The sequence below is a fragment of the Chelon labrosus genome (genome assembly GCF_963514085.1).
Source record: "Chelon labrosus genome assembly, chromosome: 2".
Taxonomy (NCBI): Eukaryota; Metazoa; Chordata; class Actinopteri; order Mugiliformes; family Mugilidae; genus Chelon; species Chelon labrosus.
In genome coordinates, this window is record NC_140338.1 from 34,468,380 (window position 1) to 34,490,149 (window position 21,770).

Sequence of the window (21,770 nt, forward strand, 5' to 3'; positions counted from 1 at the left end):
TTATCTGTCATATCTTTGTGGGGAATTGGCAAATTGTCGCCCCCTGCAGCTGCAGGCGCCCCTGCTTGCTGAGAAGGTGCCGTGCACAGAAGCTGTGCGTGAGAAAGGGGAGGGGGGCGCGGGGGACAGTTCACCTCTGGGTCGCTCCCAAATTGAATCTGCTGTGCATATGTTGCACTGACTTGTGAAATAAATATTTCAATAGCACGTGTGTGTATCTGCGAATATTTCTGTGCATGTGAACAATCTGAAGAATTCTCTACAGTTTGAACTATGTTAGTATTATGGCAAAGCATACTAAAGATGAGAGTGCTTTTCATTATGCCCAACAGTGTGTAGTTGGTTAGACAAAAATTTGTAATACGAATGAAGTGTGTGCCATCTGGTGCAAAAGTTTGATTTTGGTTGCAGTGCTTCATTTTGCGGGATATATGAGGTATTTTGCAGTTTGGGTGTGTGGTTTGGTGAACTGTGTTAGTATTTTGATAAAACCAGCCTGGTTTGCAAAATTGTGTTTAAGCAATTGGAAAAAACTGACCCCTGGATGGGAGCAACAATTGATTCCCTTGTCACCTCGAATGAATCAATCAATAAAGGACACTGCTAGCGATGAGATGGACAAGTTTTGGACGTTCTCCCACGCAAACGCAAACCTGTTACACTGAACATAATTACGCAGTAAAGTTTATTTTTATCTGTTCAAAAAAGGTTGGGGTTTGTATTAATTACGATGCGTGAAATAAACTACAATGGAGTCTGAATACAAAATATTGTTTCGGTCACCGGCAAAGACACACTGACACACTATATGCTGCACATTGTATCTATAGCCAACAAATGCTTCCAAACATTTAGTTTAAAAAAATAAATAAAAATAGTGACACAACTACAGTTCACTGATATCTAACCAGTTTAGAGTGAAGAGTAAAAGAAGCAGTTTAAGGTGGATTATGACCAACACATCTGGCCTGACACTTATCATGTAAACTGAGAAGATCGTATGTTACACTTCACAAAAATAACAAAACATACCTTAAATGTATGTATGTAGTATGTATGTGTGTATAAAAAACAAATATTTACACATGTTGTACAAGTTTACTATGTTCTTTGTCCCTTTAAAGCAGTAATTATTTGAATGTAGCCTGCAGGTTGTTATGTTATAGACCTCCAGTTTATACACAAGCGCTTTTGGCTTTCCGAATTGGAAGCACGGCTCCGCACGATTGAAAACCAATCAGCAGCTAGCCAGGGCCCTGTAGCCGGTGCAGACCGACCAAGAGTAGCTCCTGTTAGCATAGCTCCAGTTAGCTGTCCCCCGACAGCTCCCGAGCAGCCGGGAAACCAGGGCGGCTGGGTGACGGTACGAAGGAAGCATAGCCCCACTTGGCCCGTGGATCACCACCAAACCCTTCACGTCTCCAACTGATTTTCCCCACTCAGCAACACGCCCGCTGAGAAACCAACTCTGGTGATTGGCGACTCTATTTTACAGAACGTGAAGATAGAGAATCCAGCGACCATAATTAAATGCATTCCAGGGGCCAGAGCGGGCGACACTAAGGCCTCGTCCACATGAAAACGATCTTTTCGCCCTCCGTTTTCCCTGGCATCGTTTCAAGAATATCTGCGTCCACACGGATCCGTCTCAACGCGACTCAAAACGCTACTTCATATTCCAGGCCTATAGGTGGCGCTGTTTCAGTTTCAGAAATTCACCAAAAACGGAGAGGAAGAGGCGGAGCATGCGCATAAAGCTTGAGCGCTGTTTACAAATCGGCTTTAGAAGAAACCAAACTCAAGGAGAAATTATATTTTGCCCTAGTAACCATAATAGGCTCAATATCTTCTCCAGCAGGAACACGAGCATGTAGTCCGCCATTGTTGTTGATGTTGTTATGAGACGTCTCGCGGGATATAAGAGGTGGAAGGCTGCTCGAGGGGTGTGCCGATGACATCATCGAAACGTACGTATGCATTTCTCGCCGTTTTCGCCGTCCACACGAAAACGCAAGAGCTGCGTTTGCGAATTTTTCCACCCTGGGACCAGGTTTCAGAAAAGTGCGTTTTAGGGCAATGCGTTTACAGGATTCGTGTGGACGATCGGCCAAAACGATGCAAAACATCTGCTTTTTAACCAAAAAGCGTCTCCCTAAATCGTATCTGAAACTGCTGGCTAAGGCTAAGGTTAAATATGGTAAAATTGTTATTCACGTCGGCAGTAATGACACTCAGTTACGTCAATCGGAGGTCACAAAACTTAATGTGGAATCGGTGTGTAGGTTTGCTAAAACTACGTCGGACTCCGTAGTTTTCTCTGGTCCCCTGCCCAATCTGACCAATGATGACATGTTTAGTCGCACGTCGTCATTCCATCGCTGGTTATTTAGGTGGTGTCCAGCAAACAACGTGGCCTTCATTGACAATTGGCACACTTTCTGGTGAAAGCCTGGTCTGATTAGGCGAGATGGCATCCACCCCACTTGTGCGGGGTGGATGCGCTTATCTCTAGGAATATGGCCAATTTTATTAACCCCCCAAAACCATGACAACTGCAGAGTTCAGACCAGGAGGTGGAGTTGTAGTCTTACACACGTCTCTGCCGCTTCTCTAGGGACCCGTCCACACGGAGACGCTTTTTGGTCTAAACGCAGATGTTTTGCATCGTTTTGGCCGATCGTCCACACAAATCCTGTAAACGCATTGCCCTAAAACGCACTTTTCTGAAACCTGGTCCCAGGGTGGAAAAATTCGCAAACGCAGCTCTTGCGTTTTCGTGTGGACAGGGAAAAACGCATATGTGCGTTTTGATGATGTCATCGCCACACCCCTCGAGCAGCCTTCCACCTCTTATATCCCGCGAGACGTCTCATAACAACATCAACAACAATGGTGGACTACATGCTCGTGTTCCTGCTGGAGAAGATATTGAGCCTATTAGGGTTACCAGGGCAAAATATCATTTCTCCACCTATAGGCCTGGAATATGAAGTAGCGTTTTCAGTCGTGTTGAAACAGATCCGTGTGGACGCAGATATTCTTGAAACGATGCCAGGGAAAACAGAGGGGGAAAAGATCGTTTTCGTACGTGTGGACGAGGCCTCCAAAACTCTATGAACTCTATAGATGTTCTGTCTGCTCCCAGATTATTTAAACCAAAAAACAACAAAAGTGGAGTTACTCATTTGAACCTGATACAAATCAGTACAACTTCATTGGCAGAACAGAAGAATAGGAAAATTAAATGTGGTCTTTTAAATGTCAGTTATGTCTTTTAGTGAATGATCTGATAACTGATCATCAGATTGATCTATTTAGTTTAACTGAAACGTGGCTACAGGATGATGAATATGTTAGTTTAAATGAGTCTACTCCACCCAGTCATAGTAATTATCACATTCCTAGAAGCACAGGTAGAGGAGGAGGAGTGACAGCAATCTTCCACTCTGATTTATCTATTAATCCTAGACCTAAGGAGAGCTTTAATTCATTTGAAAGTCTTACTCTTAGTCTTGCTCATCCAAACCGGAAAACACAAAAACCAATTCTTATTATTGTGGTGTATCGCCCAGCAGGAATAAGCAGGAATAAGCGGCGATTCGTCCACCTGCTCCTTATTCTGAGTTTTTAGCTGAATTCTCTGAGTTTTTATGCGATTTAGTACTAGGAACAGATAAAGTCATTATAGTAGGTGACTTTAACATCCATGTTGATGTTGTCAGTGACAGCCTTAGCTCCTCATTTACATCATTATTAGATTCAATTGGCTTTTCTCAGAATGTAAATGGATCAACTCACAGTTTTAATCACACCTTAGATCTTTTCCTAACGTACGGCATAGAAACTGAAGGTTTAACAGTATTTACTCATAACCCTCTTTTGTCTGATCATTTCCTCATAACTTTTGAATTTACAATAATGGATTACACAGGAACTGAAAAGACATTTCATTACAGTAGATGTTTATCTGATGATGTTGTAGATATAGATATGCACTAATAGATTATTTTGTCGATGGCACTGCAGCATCGCTTAGTTAAACTCTAAACTTAGTTGCTCCTCTGAAAAAGAAGGTCATGAATCGGAGGAGGCTAGCTCCATGGTATAACTCACAGTTGCGCTGTTTAAAACAGGCAGCCCGAAAGCTAGAAAGAATTTGGCATTCCACTAATTCTGAAGAAGCTCACATAGCCTGGAAAGATAGTTTAACAACTTATAAAAAAGCTTTCAGTAGTATTAGAACAGCATATTATTCATCATTAATAGAAGAAAACAAGAACAACCCCAGATTTCTTTTCAGCACGGTAGCCAGGCTGACAAAGAGCCATCGCACTATTGAGCCATCTATTCCTTTAGCCCTCAGTAGTAATGACTTCATGAGCTTCTTTACTAATACAATTGTTGGCATTAGAGAAAACATTCAAGGCATCCTTCCAACAGTTGTCAAAGATGTATGTACAGTGGCATTAGAAATTTCTGTAAGACCTTATCAATATCTGGAATCCTTCTCCCCAGTAGATCTTCTTGAGCTCTCTTCAACAATTACAGTATCAAAACCATCAACCTGTCTTCTAGATCCAATCCCAACTAAATTGCTCAAAGAAGTTTTTCCATTAATTAACACCTCCATATTGAACCAGATAAATTTATTTTTATTAACAGGATATGTGCCTCAGTCTTTTAAGATTGCTGTAATTAAGCCCTTACTTAAGAAAGCCACTCTAGATCCAGATGTTTTAGCCAACTATAGACCAATCTCCAACCTTCCTTTTATTTCCAAAATTCTAGAAAAAGCTGTTGCTAATCAGTTGTGTGACCACTTAAACAGGAATGGTCAGAGTTAATCACAGTACAGAAATAGCTCTGGTTAAAGTTACCAATGACCTCCTCATGGCTTCGGACAGTGGACTTGTCTCTATACTTGTTCTGCTAGATCTTAGTGCTGCATTTGACACTATTGATCATAATATTTTACTACAGAGACTTGAAAGTGAGATCAAGATTAAAGGAACTGCATTAGACTGGTTTGAATCCTATCTGTCTGACAGATTCCAGTTTGTTCATGTCAACAATGATTCCTCTACTTATACAAAATTAAGTTATGGAGTTCCTCAGGGTTCTGTGCTAGGACCAATACTCTTACGTTATACATGTTGCCATTAGGTAAGATTATTACTTTCATTGCCATGCAGACGACACCCAGCTATATTTATCCATGAAACCAGATGAAACTAATCAGCTGGTTAAACTCCAAGCATGCCTTAAAGACATAAAGGCTTGGATGACCTGTAATTTCCTACTCTTAAACTCAGACAAAACAGAAGTTATTGTATTCGGTCCTAAGCATCTCAGAGATTCATTATCTAATCACGTGTTTTCTTTGGATGGCATTACCTTGGCCTCCAGTACTACTGTGAAAAACCTTGGTGTTATATTTGATGATGATATGTCCTTTAAATGTCACATAAAGCAAGTAACCAGGACTGCCTTCTTTCACTTGCGTAATATCGTCAAAATTAGGAACATCCTGTCTCAGAGTGATGCTGAAAAACTAGTTCATGCATTTGTGTTGTCCAGACTGGATTACTGTAATTCATTACTGTCTGGCTGTCCAAATAGCTCTTTAAAAAGCCTCCAATTGATTCAAAATGCCGCAGCAAGAGCATTGACAGGAATTAGCAAGAGAGATCATATTACTCCAGTTTTAGCTTCTCTTCATTGGCTCCCTTAAAGTCTAGAATAGAATTTAAAATCCTCCTCCTTACATACAAGGCCCTTACAGGCCTAGCTCCATTGTATCTTAAAGACCTCATTGTACCATATCATCCCAACAGATCACTTCGGTCTGAAAGTGCAGGCCTACTTGTGGTTCCTAGAATTTCAAAAAGTAGAATGGGAGGTAGAGCTTTCAGCTATCAGGCTCCTCTCCTGTGGAACCAGCTCCCAGTTTGGGTTCAGGAGGCAGACACTCTCTCTATTTTTAAGGTCAGGCTTAAGACTTTCCTTTTTGATCAAGCTTATAGTTAGGGCTGGACTAAACCATCCCTTAGTTATGCTGCTATAGGCCTAGGCTGCTGGGGGACGATGCACCAAACACATGTCCTCCTTCTTTCTTCTCTCTCCTCTCTCGCATCCTCCACTTTCTTTTCTCTGGCACAGAGCTCTTGCCCTCTAATTTCCTATCTACTAGTGGTCATGCAATTCTGTGCTATTACTACAGTCCCTGACAAAAGTCTTGTCACTTATCCATTTTGTAGAAACAACAGTTTATAACCTGACTTTTAATTAATCCATTGGTTTTAGAAATGGCTCATATGAAAGCTAAAACCCTCCCAAATTATGATTGATATACTAAAATAAATTTGCTTCACTGAAGAAAGATTGATCATTTAATGAACACAGAAAGGTCAGATTTTGGCAAGACAAAAGTTTTGTCGCCTACAGAAAGTAATGTGAAAATTGAACAAATCATTTACTTCAAATACAAAAATATGATGCATAACATCAGTGAATGAAGTACTGGTGCTGTGAGATCCATATTTAATATCTTGCATGACTTCCATGAGCTTGAAGGACTGCATCCATGCGGTTCGACAATGATTCATACAATTTATTGATGAAGTCATCAGGAATAGCAAAGAAAGCAGTCTTACATGCCTCCCAGAGTTCATCAAGATGCTTTGGTTTCGTCTTCCATGCTTCCTCTTTCATTCTTCCCCAGACATGCTCAATGATGTTCATGTCTGGTGACTGGGCTGGCCAGTCCTGGAGCACCTTGATCTTCTTCGCCTTGAGGAACTTTGATGTAGAGATGGAAGTATGCGATGGAGCACCATCCTGCTGCAAAATTTGACCCCTTTTATGGTTGGGAATGTAAGAGGTAGCTAATACTTCTTGATATTTTACGCTATTGATATTGCCTTCCACCCTGCAAATCTCTCGCACACCCCCATACTGGATGTAACCCCAGACCATGATTTTTCCGCCACCAAATTTAACTGTTTTCTGGGTGAATCTCGGATCCATGCGAGCTCCAGTAGGTCTCCTGCAATATTTGCGGCGGCTGTGATGTAATTCAACCGAAGATTCATCTGAGAAATCCACCTTCTGCCACTTTTCCAGCGTCCATCCTTTTAGCAGGCTGTGGGCCTTGGCAAATGCCACACGTTTTTTTAATTGCCTTTTGTTTAGTGCTGGTTTCTGGGCACTGATTCTACCATGGAGGCCATTTCGAGACAGGATTCTACAAACTGTTCTGGTTGACACGGGGACTTGAGGTGACCAGGCCTGCTGGAGCTCTGCTGCAGTGGAAAAGGGGCTGGCCTTGGATTTTCGAGCCAACAAACGGTCCTCCCGAGCAGTTGTCTTGCGGGGTCTGCCGGACCTGGGCTTGTCAAAAACATCTCCAGTCTCTTCAAATCTTTTTCTTATTCTTGTAAGACTGCTTTCTTTGCTATTCCTGATGACTTCATCAATAAATTGTATGAATCATTGTCGAACCGCATGGATGCAGTCCTTCAAGCTCATGGAAGTCATACAAGATATTAAATATGGATCTCACAGCACCAGTACTTAATTCACTGATGTTATGCATTATATTTTTGTATTTGAAGTAAATGATTTGTTCAATTTTCACATTACTTTCTGTAGGCGACAAAACTTTTGTCTGACCTTTCTGTGTTCATTAAATGATCAATCTTTCTTCAGTGAAGCAAATTTATTTTAGTATATCAAACATAATTTGGGAGGGTTTTAGCTTTCATATGAGCCATTTCTAAAACCAATGGATTAATTAAAAGTCAGGTTATAAACTGTTGTTTCTACAAAATGGATAAGTGACAAGACTTTTGTCAGGGACTGTATATAGAATGTTTACTGCTGTGTGAATTGAATTGAATTTTGATTATAAGGCTTCACAATGTGTCCCAGCTTCCAGATACAGCAGCAGTTCTTCAATTTGAATGGTGCAATGTAATTACAAAATCACTAGCAAAATATATTAATAAATTAACCAATAGTTGATGTATAAACACAAGGTTTTAATGTAGATTATACTGTAAGTGGATGTTTTATGTATGTGTCATATAGACACATACATAAAACATTTCCTGTGGAAATTGTCTTGTGGTTGTTGTGCTTTGGCACAGTTGTTCACCCCGAATATTGACATATTAATTGGATTGATAATCCATCTGATGTTCTTTGAACATGGCTTGACATGTGACAATAGGCTATCGCTCTCAGCATAACAGCGGAGGTTTCTTGGATATCAACTCTGTTACTCCACTTTAGCAAAGAAATTAAAATGTTTATGATATTTTTAGATATAGAGCATGTTTGAAAACTTTGAACTGTTCTTTAGAAATACTAAAGATAACACTGATAAGGGAGAAATACAGGGTCAGCATACTGTACACGTACAGACAGGAAAACACTCAAAATGATGAGTCTAGAGGTTTCTGCTAGGTAAATTGAAATTACTGTATTTCAGTCAAGTATCGTTTTAATCTCTTTACCTTTTCAAACACTGGTATACTGGAGACACAACATTCAACTCATAATTAAACATTACGTGTCTCATTCTGTTAGATGCTTCGTCAAATTTCTGACTACATATTCATTGTATACAAGACTATTTTTTCCAATTTCAAAATCATTTTACATCTTAAAATTATGTGTTATGGTTCTCAATGTTTTTTATATAAGTAAAAAAAAATGTTTTCCCCTCTGTAAAAATACAAATGATACAGATGAAGAAATCTGACAGAAATGTGGAAATATGAGGAGTCTGTCCAATAAAACCTGCACTCCCCCTTTCAAGGTTTGTGCAGATCTTGTGTGTGCTGTACACTAATGCACAAAGGCCATGGCAACTTTAGGGGCTTACACATTTTTACTGCAGAAAATTCTAATTAACGCTGTCTAAATGGCATTTTGATCAACAAGGCATTTTGATCAAATTAGAAACTCAGACACTGATAAGGATAAGTTTGGTGCAGTCTGGTGATAATCTGTATTTTTCAGACGCTATTAAAAGACCAGCTTAAATGTTGATTGCGCTAGCAAGCATTGTCTGTGAATCCAAACCACGATTACATCACACTCCTCTGCTGTTATTCAAGCAATCTTTAGAGCCACAACATTCTTTTGCATAGTAATGCTTTACCATGACAACATTTAGCTGGTAATAACATGATACATTTGCTAATTAGCACTGAACAATGGACACAACTGAGGCTTTGGGGAATGTCATTAGTTTTTCAATTATTTACACATAAACCAAGAAAGTATTTGCAAATTAAAAATGACCACTTGAGTCAGTTAATGCTTCATCAAAAGTAAGACCACAAACATCTGTCTGACATTTCATAGCAATATGCAAAATAGTGTATTAGTGTTATTTAAACGGTTTACTTACTCAAATATAGTAAATATTATTATATATTTGATTGTTGCTTTTACATTTTCAGCAAAAGCTGTGATGGCTGTGAACAGGTTAGTATCAGAAAGTTTTGAATGAAAGACCATTTCATGGGATTTGCTGACAATAATAACAAGTATAGACTGTCATTCTTATTATTTTAATGGTTATTATATTTAAATCCTGTTGCTTTTGTTTTATCTTTTTTTTTTTTTTTTAAATCTTTGAAGGACACATTAGCCAACATCAAACAGCTTGGCGAACTACCACATTCCAGGATTTGTCAGTTATTTGTATTGACAGTTAAAAATCACTATTGATCAAATGCAATAACATTAACATTTTGTAAATTGTAGTTTGAATGGTTCTTGTATAATGACGAATGTGCTCCATGGTTCATCCACACAATGCCACATATAGTCAATAAAAAATCTCAAAGCTTGGTCATTTTTAGAATTTGTAGCTCTATTCTTATCTCATTTTCTACTTCCTTCTCTGCACTCATTGCTGGGTTGTCATACTCCACTATGTGTGTCTTCTTGTTCCTTTCCACAGATTCTTCGACTCCAAGTTCTTGGTTGTCAGATGCAATTTGGCAGCATTTGCAGCAGCAACAGCATTTGGCAATAATCACACAGACCACCTTGTCCCAGGGAGCCAGGGAGTGGGCCCAGAGAGGGAGGAAGTGCCAGGATCGCAAGCTTGCAGGCAGACACCCAGGTTTCCTTTTCTGCAGCATGTTGATCACAATGATGATAATCAACAGGAAAATTATAGGTGCACCCACGCCCACCAGTACCTGCCATCCGGCCAGTGACAGACTGAATATAAGCAGTGGTAAAAGGAAGAAGCAACCAATGATGTAGACAGCAGCAAACCAGCGGTAGGAGGCAGTGATGTTGCCCAAACTTTTAGCCAGCCGGATAGGAACGCGGGTAAAGGGGACTGGATACAACAGAAGGATGCCAGAGATGTTGAACAAGAAGTGTACCAGGGCAATCTGGAGAGATCATTGACAATCTTATTTGTTATTCTCATATTTCTTTTCATCGAATATGTAAAATACTCACAATTTATAGGCCGCAATGTAAGTGCACATATGTGACTCTACAATTAATCACCTAAAGTAACAATTTTTTTTTAACTTGTCTGTAATTTACTAAAAAATATGGGTGAAACAGAAACCAACAGAGACAATGAAGAGAAGCGGAGCTCTTGAAGAGAAGGCCAGTATATTAAGATTCACTTAGTCGTTCATTACTAGAAATTCCCATTTTCTATTTTTGCCCCAAATGACATAGTTTTCAAGGAACCTCCTAGAAAAAATAAGCCAAAAATAAAGTGTCCAATTTTCCTGTCAAACTAAAAATATAAAGTTGCAATAAAGACTTTTAATGGGCCCACTATTAACTATATCTGTTATGGGACTTGATACAGTTCATTCATTCATTCATTCATCTTCTTTAACCGCTTGTCCTGTGAAGGGGCTGGAGTCTATCCCAGCTGTCATCGGGCGAGAGGCGGGGTACACCCTGGACAGGTCGCCAGTCTATCGCAGGGCTAACACAGAGAGACAGACAACCATTCACACTCACATGCACACCTATGGCTGATTTAGAATCACCAGTTAACCTAACCAGCATGTCTTTGGACAGTGGGAGGAAGCCGGAGTACCCGAAGAGAACCCGCGCAGACACAGGGAGAACATGCAAACTCCACACAGAAAGGCCCCAGTCGGCCTGGATTTGAACCTGGAACCTTCTTGCTGTGAGGCTAATAATAATTAAACATGGATTTCTCAAAAAAATATATAGAATAAAAAATATGAATAAAGAAAAAAGAAATCTTATAGGTTATACAGTATATCTTTAGTAAATAAGATATCTATATAAAATGAAAATGATTCTGGATTAAGAGTATGATTTAACATAATCCCTGCCACATATCATGTCAGACAGTATTTGTGATTGTTTATGTGTGAATGACTGACCTGTAGACTGTTAGCCAGTGTGTCTCCAGGACTAGCCATGGCTGCCAGAATGGCTGTGGTTGTGGTGCCAATATTTGAACCCAGAGACAATGGGTATGCTCTCTCTAGGCTGATGACACCAATACCTATTCATACAAAACAGACACTAGCTGAAACACACCATTTCACATACTGCATATGCAATCCTTCACTCTGACTGTGTGCACCACCACTTCCTCTGAATTACTTTTGGTAATAATGGTCAGACAAAATTATCAGTGAATGTGTACCCTAGAGTGCTCTTCTCCATCAATATATTTGTTGAAAATGTGACATAAAGAACAAAACAATGTACATATACATACAAGTGAAGCAGAATCAGATCAGGTATTTATAAAAGTGCAAGTGCAAAATGGTGCACAAATGTTTAAATGGATTGATGGACGGGTGTCCTCACCAACAAGTGGGGTAATAGCAGAAGTGAACACTGAACTGCTCTGCACAATGAAGGTCATTCCAGCTCCGACTAGAATAGCAATGTAACCCGTGACCCAACTGAACGGAAATGGGAAATCTGAACACACACAGGAACACAAATACAAACATTCATGTATTAGTAAGCAATGCATCACATCCAGCTGACTGAATGTATCTTTTCCCACCAGTGTTGAGGATCTTTTTGATGACTCTAGCCACCTGTCCCTTCAGCATGGAGTTGAGCAGTTTGACGATAAGGACCAGGCAGGAGCACAGCACCAGCAGAGACAAAGCCAGCAGGATCAGACCCACCGCCAAGTCAGACAGATTCACATCCACAAAGAGATGCTTACCTAATCATGTACAGATAAGAACACATATGTCCAGGTGTTGAGCATCATAACAAAAGGGTGGTAGGTAAATGTATCTATATGTTCACGTTCAACATTATGATATGACTGTAAGGGCCAAAAAAAGAATACGACTTCTGTGAATTACATTTCTCTAAGTTGTATGTCTGAGAAATGTTCTTCAGTGTGAAGGTGAGGTTGCCATCAATCCAGCAGAGAGATGGAGAGGTGCAGTTCTCTGGGCCAGGAACTGTGACATTCATTAAGGTCTGAAACATGATGGCAGTTTGACAATAAGCATTTTAATCTCAACATTTTAAAATATTTGACAAGCTTTGGTCTTACTATGTTGGTGAAGGTTTGGCACCATCTCTTGACGAGACTCTTATTTCTGGCTTCCAGGTTTCCGGTGGCAATCCCACTAATTACAGACTCATCCAGCTGAGTCAGAGGGAAAGCGAAAAACAAGGTTGAAATGTACAACCAGGGGGGAGATAACAACCATATAAAACAACATTTTATCTCTCTGATAACCGTAAGGCCATGATAACAACACAATTAAAAGCTGTATTGCAAACATGCATCTTCTAGGAATAGCCACTGTGGAAATTCAACTGTCCAGTAATTAGTAACTATGAGTATCATCCAAACAGCTACCACAGGTCGCTATAATGTTTCACAACAACATTCACAACACTTCTCATTGTATTTCACTGTAGACTGAACTGTCAGCCAAACTAACCATAACATTTGTTCATGAAGACCACAAAGTCAAGCTAAGCCCACAAACCCAGCTACATCAGCTGATAATTCATAAACCACCCCAGATCATCCCTCTATGCAGTTTCAGTCTTAATTTGCGTCATGCCTGTGCATTTTTTGATTGAAGTGGTCCTGACTGAATTAAAGTCGAAAATAAATAGCACACTGTTCCATAGTACTATCAGTGACCAAAAAATGAAGACACTGCAATTTCTTTAGATTTCAAGAATAAATATGATGGCATCTTACTTGTATGATGGATTCAGTCACAATATCAGTTATCACATTTAACAGATCAGGAGCCTGTCCACCCTGGATGTTGAAGGAGTCAATGATGATCTTGGTGACCAGGTACAAATAACCAGTGGCAACCTCCAAAGGCAGCAGCACCAGCACAGTGAGCCAGTTAAAGAAGTCGTGCACTGTGGCCCCTGCAAAAGCCCTGGGTGCATTGTGAAAGGAAGAGGATAAATATAAAATATCTCTGAAAATCACTGGTCTTTCTAATGAAAGCTTCATATCATTAGTGTCCAGAGAAAACTTTTTATTAGTTGGTGCTCTAATATAAGCTTAACTATTTACATAGTGACAACAACACAACAACGTTCCTCTTTCTTTTATCAAATGGCTGCAATTTTTCATGCAATTTTTAGAAATAACTGCAGCTTTATACTATTTCTATTTTATTATACTATTCCTATTTTATCTTACTAGATTTTATTCTACTTATTTTTTATTTCTATTTTATTTTATTTAATCTTTTCTTTTTATCTGAGGTTCTTAAGAGTGTGTTTTTTATGTACAACTAAGCTACTGTGACCAAGCAATTTCCCTTGTGGATCAATAAAGTTTATCTAAGTCTAAGTCTAAGCTATTTCATAAAAGGAAGAAGAAAGTATTTTATTGTCCTTTATGCTTTACTTTTTCATCTTCATTTCTCACATCTATTTGTGCATATGGGGAGTTCAAAGGGTTGAGTGCTTTGCTCAAGGCAAGGGGAAAACACTGCTTATTCACACCACCATTGCATTTCAACTTTAAATCTTTTCCTTTTCTTTGGACTTTCTGCACCCTCCTTTTAATAACAGACTGTTTATAGTAAATATAAATGTAAATGTCATGGTGCTTCTCTGACTGTGCTTCTGCAGACTGTCAACAAGATTTGCTTCTGAATTTCTATACCTGGAAGGGGATTCCTCCCATGAAACAAAATTGTGCATAATCTTTACCTGCGAAATGTGTTACGTTCCGCAGCCTGTGTCATGGCGACTAGCGTGTTGGTGACAGAAGTGCCAATGTTGGTGCCCATGATGATAGGAACAGCCACCTGGACTGTAAGTACTGCCAAAGCACACAGATCATCGGTTCAACAGTTGTCCAACTCCTCCAGGTGTCCAACATCCTCATCATTATTCTTGGTTGTGTATTCTTTGCATGGATGTGTCTGTGTGTTGGTGTTGAGTCTCATACTCACGCCCAGAGGAGACCATGCTGACAACTATGGAGGAAGAGGTTGACGAACTCTGGACCAGCAGAGTGACCAGAACACCAATGACCAGACCAGCCAGAGGGTTAGACAAAACAGAGTTATCCTGAAATATGTCGCCTGCTGTCTTACCTGGCCAGGATGAAAAGAGCATGTACATTTTCAAAATTTCGCATCAGTTTGGTTCGTGTACATTTTATGCTCTCGAGAACGAGAGTGTAGAAAGATAAAATGTAAAAGATAAAATGAATGACAAGAATTCCATTTGCTGATTTTAGTTTCAGAGAAAAACAACATTACACCCGCACATGGTTCAGAGAAGTCTCAGCAAGTTTACCTCCGACAAGCTGGAAAGCTGAGCTGAGGATGTCAAGGGAACAGATGAATATGTAGAGGAAACACAGCAGTAGGATCAACTTCCCCACTGACACCAAAACTCTCAGCACCTTCCCTTTGGTATTCAGAGCTGTAACAAATAAAGACAAACACATCAAATTCAGATGGGCCCAATTAGATAGAGGGGAAGGATATCAAAAGGCAATAAACATCTCCATTATTTTTTCCCCTTGTGTGTGTTCTATGGATCATAGATGGTAGTATTTTTTGAGTTGTCCCACTGTTGCAGGGTTTACTCAGTGAGCCCCTTTTTATTAAGTTTGAAATACTGTCTATAATAAGAAAAAAAAACTTTATTAGTCCCGCAATGGGGAAATTGCAGATTTTTTTTTTGTTTGTTTGTTTTTTAAGAATAAGAAAAACCTAATACCAACCTAATACTGTTATATACACTGTCTGGCCAAAAAAAAAAAAGGGTCACCACCTGGATTTAACTAAGCAAATAGGTACGAGCCTCCTGTTGGATAATTACTGCATGGGTGATTATCTTTCAGCTGACAACAAGTTATGCATTGAGTAGCTTCTCATTTTTTAAACAACCATGTCAAAAGATACATCCTGTGGTTGTGGAAAAGGTGTTAGTCTGTTTGAGAAGGGTCAAATCATTGGCATGCATCAAGCAGAGAAAACATCTACGGAGATTGCAGAAACAACTAAAATTAGGTTAAGAATTGTCCAACGCATTATTAAAAACTGGAAGGATAGTTCCGTCTTCGAGGAAGAAATATGGAAAAAAATCCTGATTGATCGTGTTTGGCGATCACTTAAACGTTTGGTGAAAACAAAGACGAACAACAGTAGAGCTCAGGGCTATGTTTAATAGTGAAGGTAAGAGCATTTCCATACGTACAATGCTAAGGGAACTCACAGGGTTAAGACTGAGACATCATTGGCCACCACAGAGTCTAGATCTTAACCCCATTGAGAATCTTTGGTATGTGCTGGAGAAGGCTTTGTGCAGTGATCAGACTCTCCCACTATCAATACAAGATCTTAGTGAAAAATGAATGCAACAGTGGATGGAAGTAAACCTCAAAGCTAAAGGCAGTCCAACTAAATATTTTTATTTTTTTTGGTGGCTCTCTCTCTCTCTCTCCATATGTGTATATTTATATATATATATATATATATATTCAGCTTCCAGACTGACAAACCGGACATAGTGGTGGTAGACAAAGAGCAGAAGAAGGCGGTGGTGATAGATGTGGCGATACCAGCAGACGCCAACATCAGAAAGAAGGTGGTAGTAGGAGCACTCGGGGCAGTGAGCCCCAAACTGGGGGAGTGGCTCCAACAGATCCCAGGAACAACATCAGAAGCCTCAGACCAGAAGAGCACAGTCCTACAAACAGCTAAGATACTGCACAGAACCCTCAAACTCCCAGGCCTCTGGTAGAGGACCCGAGCTTGAGAATGACACAGATACCACCCTAGGAGGGTGAGAGGGACGTTTTTTTGTTTTATATATATATATATATATATATATATATATATATATATATCAAGAAAGCTCCTCACCATGCACAGAGGGTTTCACCCCAAATCCGGCACCCTGTACACTAAGCGGAAAGAGGGAGGCCGAGGACTAGTGAGCATCAAGGCCACTATCCAGGATGAAACATCAAAAATCCAAGAGTACGTCAGAAAAATGACTACAAAGGATGAACTGCTAAGTGAATGTGCCAGGCAACAGAAACCTTTGTGGTAGACAAAGAGCAGAAGAAGGTGGTGGTGATAGATGTGCGGATACCAGCAGACGCCAACATCAGAAAGAAGGAACACAAAAAGGTTGAAAAGTAATCAAGGATTGAAAGAACAGCTGGAACAGATGTGGAAGGTCAAGGTGAGCATGGTCCCCGTCAAGGACGAAATTTTGATTTCAGAAGTGGGGGGTGACACAAGTATTTTTAATAAAACTCTAATCTTTCATTTCTCTGTGTTTTCTAGTAGTTTTTTTTAGTTTTCTATTGCTACTTTTAAGTTTAATGTTCCCTTTTTTTGGTTTGACTGGTTGTAAAGCATGTAGCAAAACATTATCACATTGTTAGTCAACTTCACTCCAACTCAGTACCACCAATTTTACACTTATTTATGGAAGATATGGTAAACAGACCTTATTTACATAGCACCCAGTGCCATTAATGGCACTGGGCAGACCTCTTTGCGTTATCACGAAGGTAGGCTAATAGCTGAATCGGAATTTATAAGCAAAATCACGGGAATCAATAGCCTAATACAGCCCAGTTGTGCTCAAATGAATATCATGAGACGTCTACCATCAGATGAATGATATGGAAAAATTAAGTTAGAGCCTCTGAAGCCAGTGCTACTACCCATGCGAACATGAACACTAAGCTTTTCTCTCCATGTAGCCTAAAACTTATCTAAGTAAGTTTTTCGTTGTCACCCTGCCTCTCCAAATGCAAAACTGACATTAACAAAAATGCAATAATGTAATAACAGCTGAAAAAGTACTTGGGTGTGTGTTTTATTTTATATTTACCGTTCAATAATGCAATCGCTGCTGTCTGTCCCATAGAAGAACATGACAGCCAGCGTATGTTTAGGAACTAATTGGGTTTACATGAACCACGTGACAGCCATAGCGGCGACATCAAAGAGTGTCGCAACTCTCTCTCTCTATGGCACTGGGCAGGTCAAACTGGCATCACAGGTGGGGAGAAATTGAATAAAATGCCAGCACGCACATACGCACATGGACACCGATTCAAACGTTAATGTAAATGAAACCTCTGATATTACAATCCTTCTAGCTGACGTGACCCAGGCAGAACAACTGCCCAATTTACGGTAGCAGATTAACAAGGACTCCTGACCGTAGACTGGCAGACCGGTGTGACAGCAAGGTGGAGTGACAGCGGGGACGGCCAAGCACACAAGAAATGGCAGAGCCAATCAAGGAGCTTGTGGGCGGGTCTAAACTAAGGGAAACAGGCTTCAGAGCATGAGCGGCCGTTTTCCGCTTGGTCCTAGTGCCTGACGTTTCTCTGTTTACTATAGCGTAACATTGTTTTTGGACGGTAAAAAGTGCAGGGGACCAAAACGACCTTTTGAAAAAGTGCAAGAGACATATCCCCTGTGCCCCCCCCCCCCCCCCAAAAAAAAAACTAAATAAAAAAAAAAAAAAAAAACACGTCCGTGGTCCCCGTGGTAGCCTCAGTCCAGAAGAGCGCAGTCCTAGGAACAGCTAAGATATTGCGCAGAACCCTCAAAAAATAATAATAAATAATAAAATATATATATATAATGCATATAAATATATACATATTTTATTTTTTCATGGAAATTTTCTTTTTTGGTTCCCCTGTCTGTCTGTAGGCTATGCCCTTTTACAATAACAAATATTTCGCTCAGACTCAAGCCGTCAGGATCTTATCTGCTGTAATTTATTACGTCTATGCTTTCTAAATAGTCAGCTCAATGACTGACTTGATTTATTGTTCTTTGACTGAGATGGTCATATCTCGGAAGCTAAGTCAACTAACAGCATGCATAATTGTTTTACACAAGTTTTTAATGCTTTATTGTTTACTGTAAAATTAAATTGGACACAGAAAAACTACATAAAAATGATGCACTAATGTCAAAATGAAAACAGACTTTGCAAGTATGCAAACATATTTTTAAATATGTATCTCACCTTTCACTACAAATGTTATTGTTCACCTCTGTACTTGAAGGGTTTTGATTGATTCTAATATATATCCAACAAAATGATCTTGTCAGAAAAGAACAGTGTATGACAAAAAAATGAGAGAGAAATTAGTTCAAAATATATGATACATGGCTATGTAATGGACTTGCCTTGTAAATTTATTACTCACTGACCATGTGGACATCTAATCAGTACATTTTTTTTTTTTTTACAATCACCAAGATAAGACATGACTTGCACTAATAGAATTGATACACAGGTAAACTAAAAGTCTTCACCTAACCAGGGGATCCCAGTGTCTGCCAATTCTGGCAGGTCCCATGGGTCCACATCCTCCTGCTCCTCTTCAATCAGAGGAAAAATGGAATGAACAGGGCTGGCTTTGACATCTAAAAGACAAGACGTTTTAATACTGTAACTGTTCTTTTTGTACAACTATGTACTGCACATAACAGTGCATTTAATTGCAATCTAAATTCATCAGTAACACTACGAGGCATACAGTATAAATATACTCTACCTTTATTTCCATATTTCTCATCATGATCTTTGATCTGAAAAAAAAAGAGAAAATACATGGATATATAATGTGCTTTAATTTGCTGTGGTAAATATTCTGAAGTTTTAGTTCTCAGTATTTGAAGGTGAGAGATTTTTCTTTAAGATGCTATATGTAAGTGAAGGTGAGAGGGATAGGTGCCAGTAATTTCAAATTGAAATTGCTTCAAGTAATTTCAATTTGAAATTATTTCTATTACGCAATTTTGGGCTCATACGGAATTAATTTTTATAATAAATCTCTATGGAAAAGTTGTGTTAAATTACTCATTATACTTATTAACTTATTAACTGTTGGTACTAAAACTCACAGAGATGCAGATATATGCATGTGCGCGCACACACACACTTTCCCTCACATGCCCGAGTATTGATTTCATTGTCACATGCTGTAGTTGCAGTAAAATTCCATTCACACAAGAGTCTGACACAGAAGTGTCTCAGTTGACACAATATATATATATATTACGCTTTCACTGGACATTATCTGTAAGCTATTTGTGTGTAATACATTCACAATAATGCTATAAAATATACAGTATTATAGCAGTATAGCACTATTATATTACTTTACAAACCCCTGTTTTCTCTTATTATTTGTCTATAACAATATCATTACAAAGTTTTTCATTATGCATTTATTTTATGTTTCATGTACTGACTTTCAGTGGTACCTACTCCCAAGTTAAATTTCAGTCTTTTTCTATTGTGATACAATAAAAATGTTCTGACTCAATAATAATTGGTCCATTTTTTCACAGGAGTTTTGAGTTTCACACAGGTTCTGCAACGTTTCAACTGTCATCAGATTTCCCAACATAAACATTTATTTCTATATCTATATGTATTTATATTACATTTAAAGTACACTTAAGGCATATCAATTTTGGATTTCATTCATGCTAAAATCAACAAAATGATATTCACTAATATAGTAATAAAGTGTTTAGATAGACAGGAGACATGCTTGCTCTCACCTGTGGCAGGCGTAGTGTGTCCATGTTTCGTGTGTGACGAGCTCACCTGGGCCTCAGGCTTTAGAAATGCTGCCTACATTCAGATAAAACGGTGTCGTGGGGTGGGGGTTAGTGTAGATTAGGAGAGTGTGTGATGTGCAGCTTTGACATCACTAGGAACACTTCCATCTCATAGATAAGCTGAACACACCTTAAAAATCTTGATTAGTCTTACCTGACACTGCTTTAATCTCTATGCTGGAAGTGTTGCAATCCAAGTCACATTGTCCTGATAAGTCTTGAGCTGGTTGGTGTCTGCCTTTCTTCACCTTCACCTCTACACCTGTTATTGCTAGTATAGACTTATAGACACCTAAATGCTTTGCAGGTTTTGTGTCTCCTAAGGCATCCCGTAGTTTGTTTGTGCAATTTGAAAATGTATCTATCCATTTATCAATACATATATAAGCTCCTGGAGAGACTTTGTGGTGTATTTTTTAATTATCAGTTATATCTGTCATCCACAGTCCTCAGAGCGATGATAGCTCCGGCTGGTGGATGCTGACATTAATCATGATAGAGGAGGGGAAGAGAGAATGGCTTCTCTGGCACAGGCTTACCCAGACCACATAGGACTTGAGTGTATGTTCTATTTTTAAATTCTTTTTTTTTTTTTTTTTTTTTTGTAGCAATCTATTGATTTTTCTTAATACAGCTACCCACTGGTCAATACTTCCAAGTATCAACAGCCTATGTTGAGGCTGATGTGTGCTAGATGAGGACAGCAGGGAAATCCAGCATCCCCTCTGACGGCCTTTACGTCTCAGTGGCGCACACACCACTATCCTGTAATCAGTTGCCAGTGAATAGGGATGATAAACCTAAAGCAGTCAAATATACAACAGTCCTGCAATAAATCCTGCCTTCGTTGACTTATACTGTTTAATTTAAAAGGTGGTAATTTGTTTGAATATATTTTGTTTAAAAAAACAAAGCTAATAAAAATAAATTATAATCTTCACAAAAGAAGGGTTTGTTCCAGGACTGTTGTATTCCACTGTTTGAGTTATTTGTACAAAACATACCTGAAAATTGTTTTTTATTATTATTATTATTATTATTATTGGGATATCACATCCTATGGCTTCCTGGTGTTAACTTAAATGCCAGTCTGTTAGCTCTCCCTACAGACATTTATTGTCCCAGATGCCCATCTGTAGACCAGTATAGTCATCCGGTCAGCCTAAAATCCTGTCTGGTGGATCCAACTGCACCTAATCTTCCATCACACACATCAACAGAGATTGGACGAAAAATTATTTTTAGTCTGGCCTCTCCTGTGATGCAGTAAAACTGAATATATAAGGGCAACAAATTATATCATTCTCCTCTATTTTTAGGTTTTTGATAAATTTACTGTAATGCTCCCTCTTGTCTCTTACTCAAATGTTACTTAAAATGTTTATCTACCATGATGAACTTTTCTAGTCTTAAATATTCATAATTTAAACTTAATTTCAGTGCTTGCTTAGATGCTTATGCTTAGATTATATGAAACAATCAAAGTAATTATTTTCACACTATGTGCAAGTGCGGCAGCATCACCTACATGTACTACTACTATTTACTATACTATGCTGTAGTACAACATTGTACTGGTCTGTTCTTCTCAGCGGCTTCCAGATTCAAGTACATTACTCATTTCTCATGGAGTAGTTT

The 21,770-nt window shown here is 39.0% G+C and overlaps 1 protein-coding gene across 1 annotated transcript; it reads right to left on the bottom strand.

Annotated features, from left to right (window-relative positions):
* Positions 1–9,648: 9,648 nt before the first annotated feature.
* On the bottom strand, positions 9,649–15,123 carry slc34a2a (solute carrier family 34 member 2a). The gene is made up of 10 exons (XM_084560711.1): positions 14,803–15,123; positions 14,454–14,597; positions 14,209–14,320; positions 13,229–13,421; positions 12,563–12,658; positions 12,366–12,486; positions 12,053–12,220; positions 11,848–11,964; positions 11,412–11,536; positions 9,649–10,421 (listed from the first exon to the last, which is right to left on the bottom strand). Exons 1-10 carry the CDS (start codon positions 14,954–14,956, stop codon positions 9,855–9,857), a joined length of 1,797 nt encoding a protein of 598 aa, XP_084416837.1. The 5' UTR covers positions 14,957–15,123; the 3' UTR covers positions 9,649–9,854.
* Positions 15,124–21,770: the final 6,647 nt, after the last annotated feature.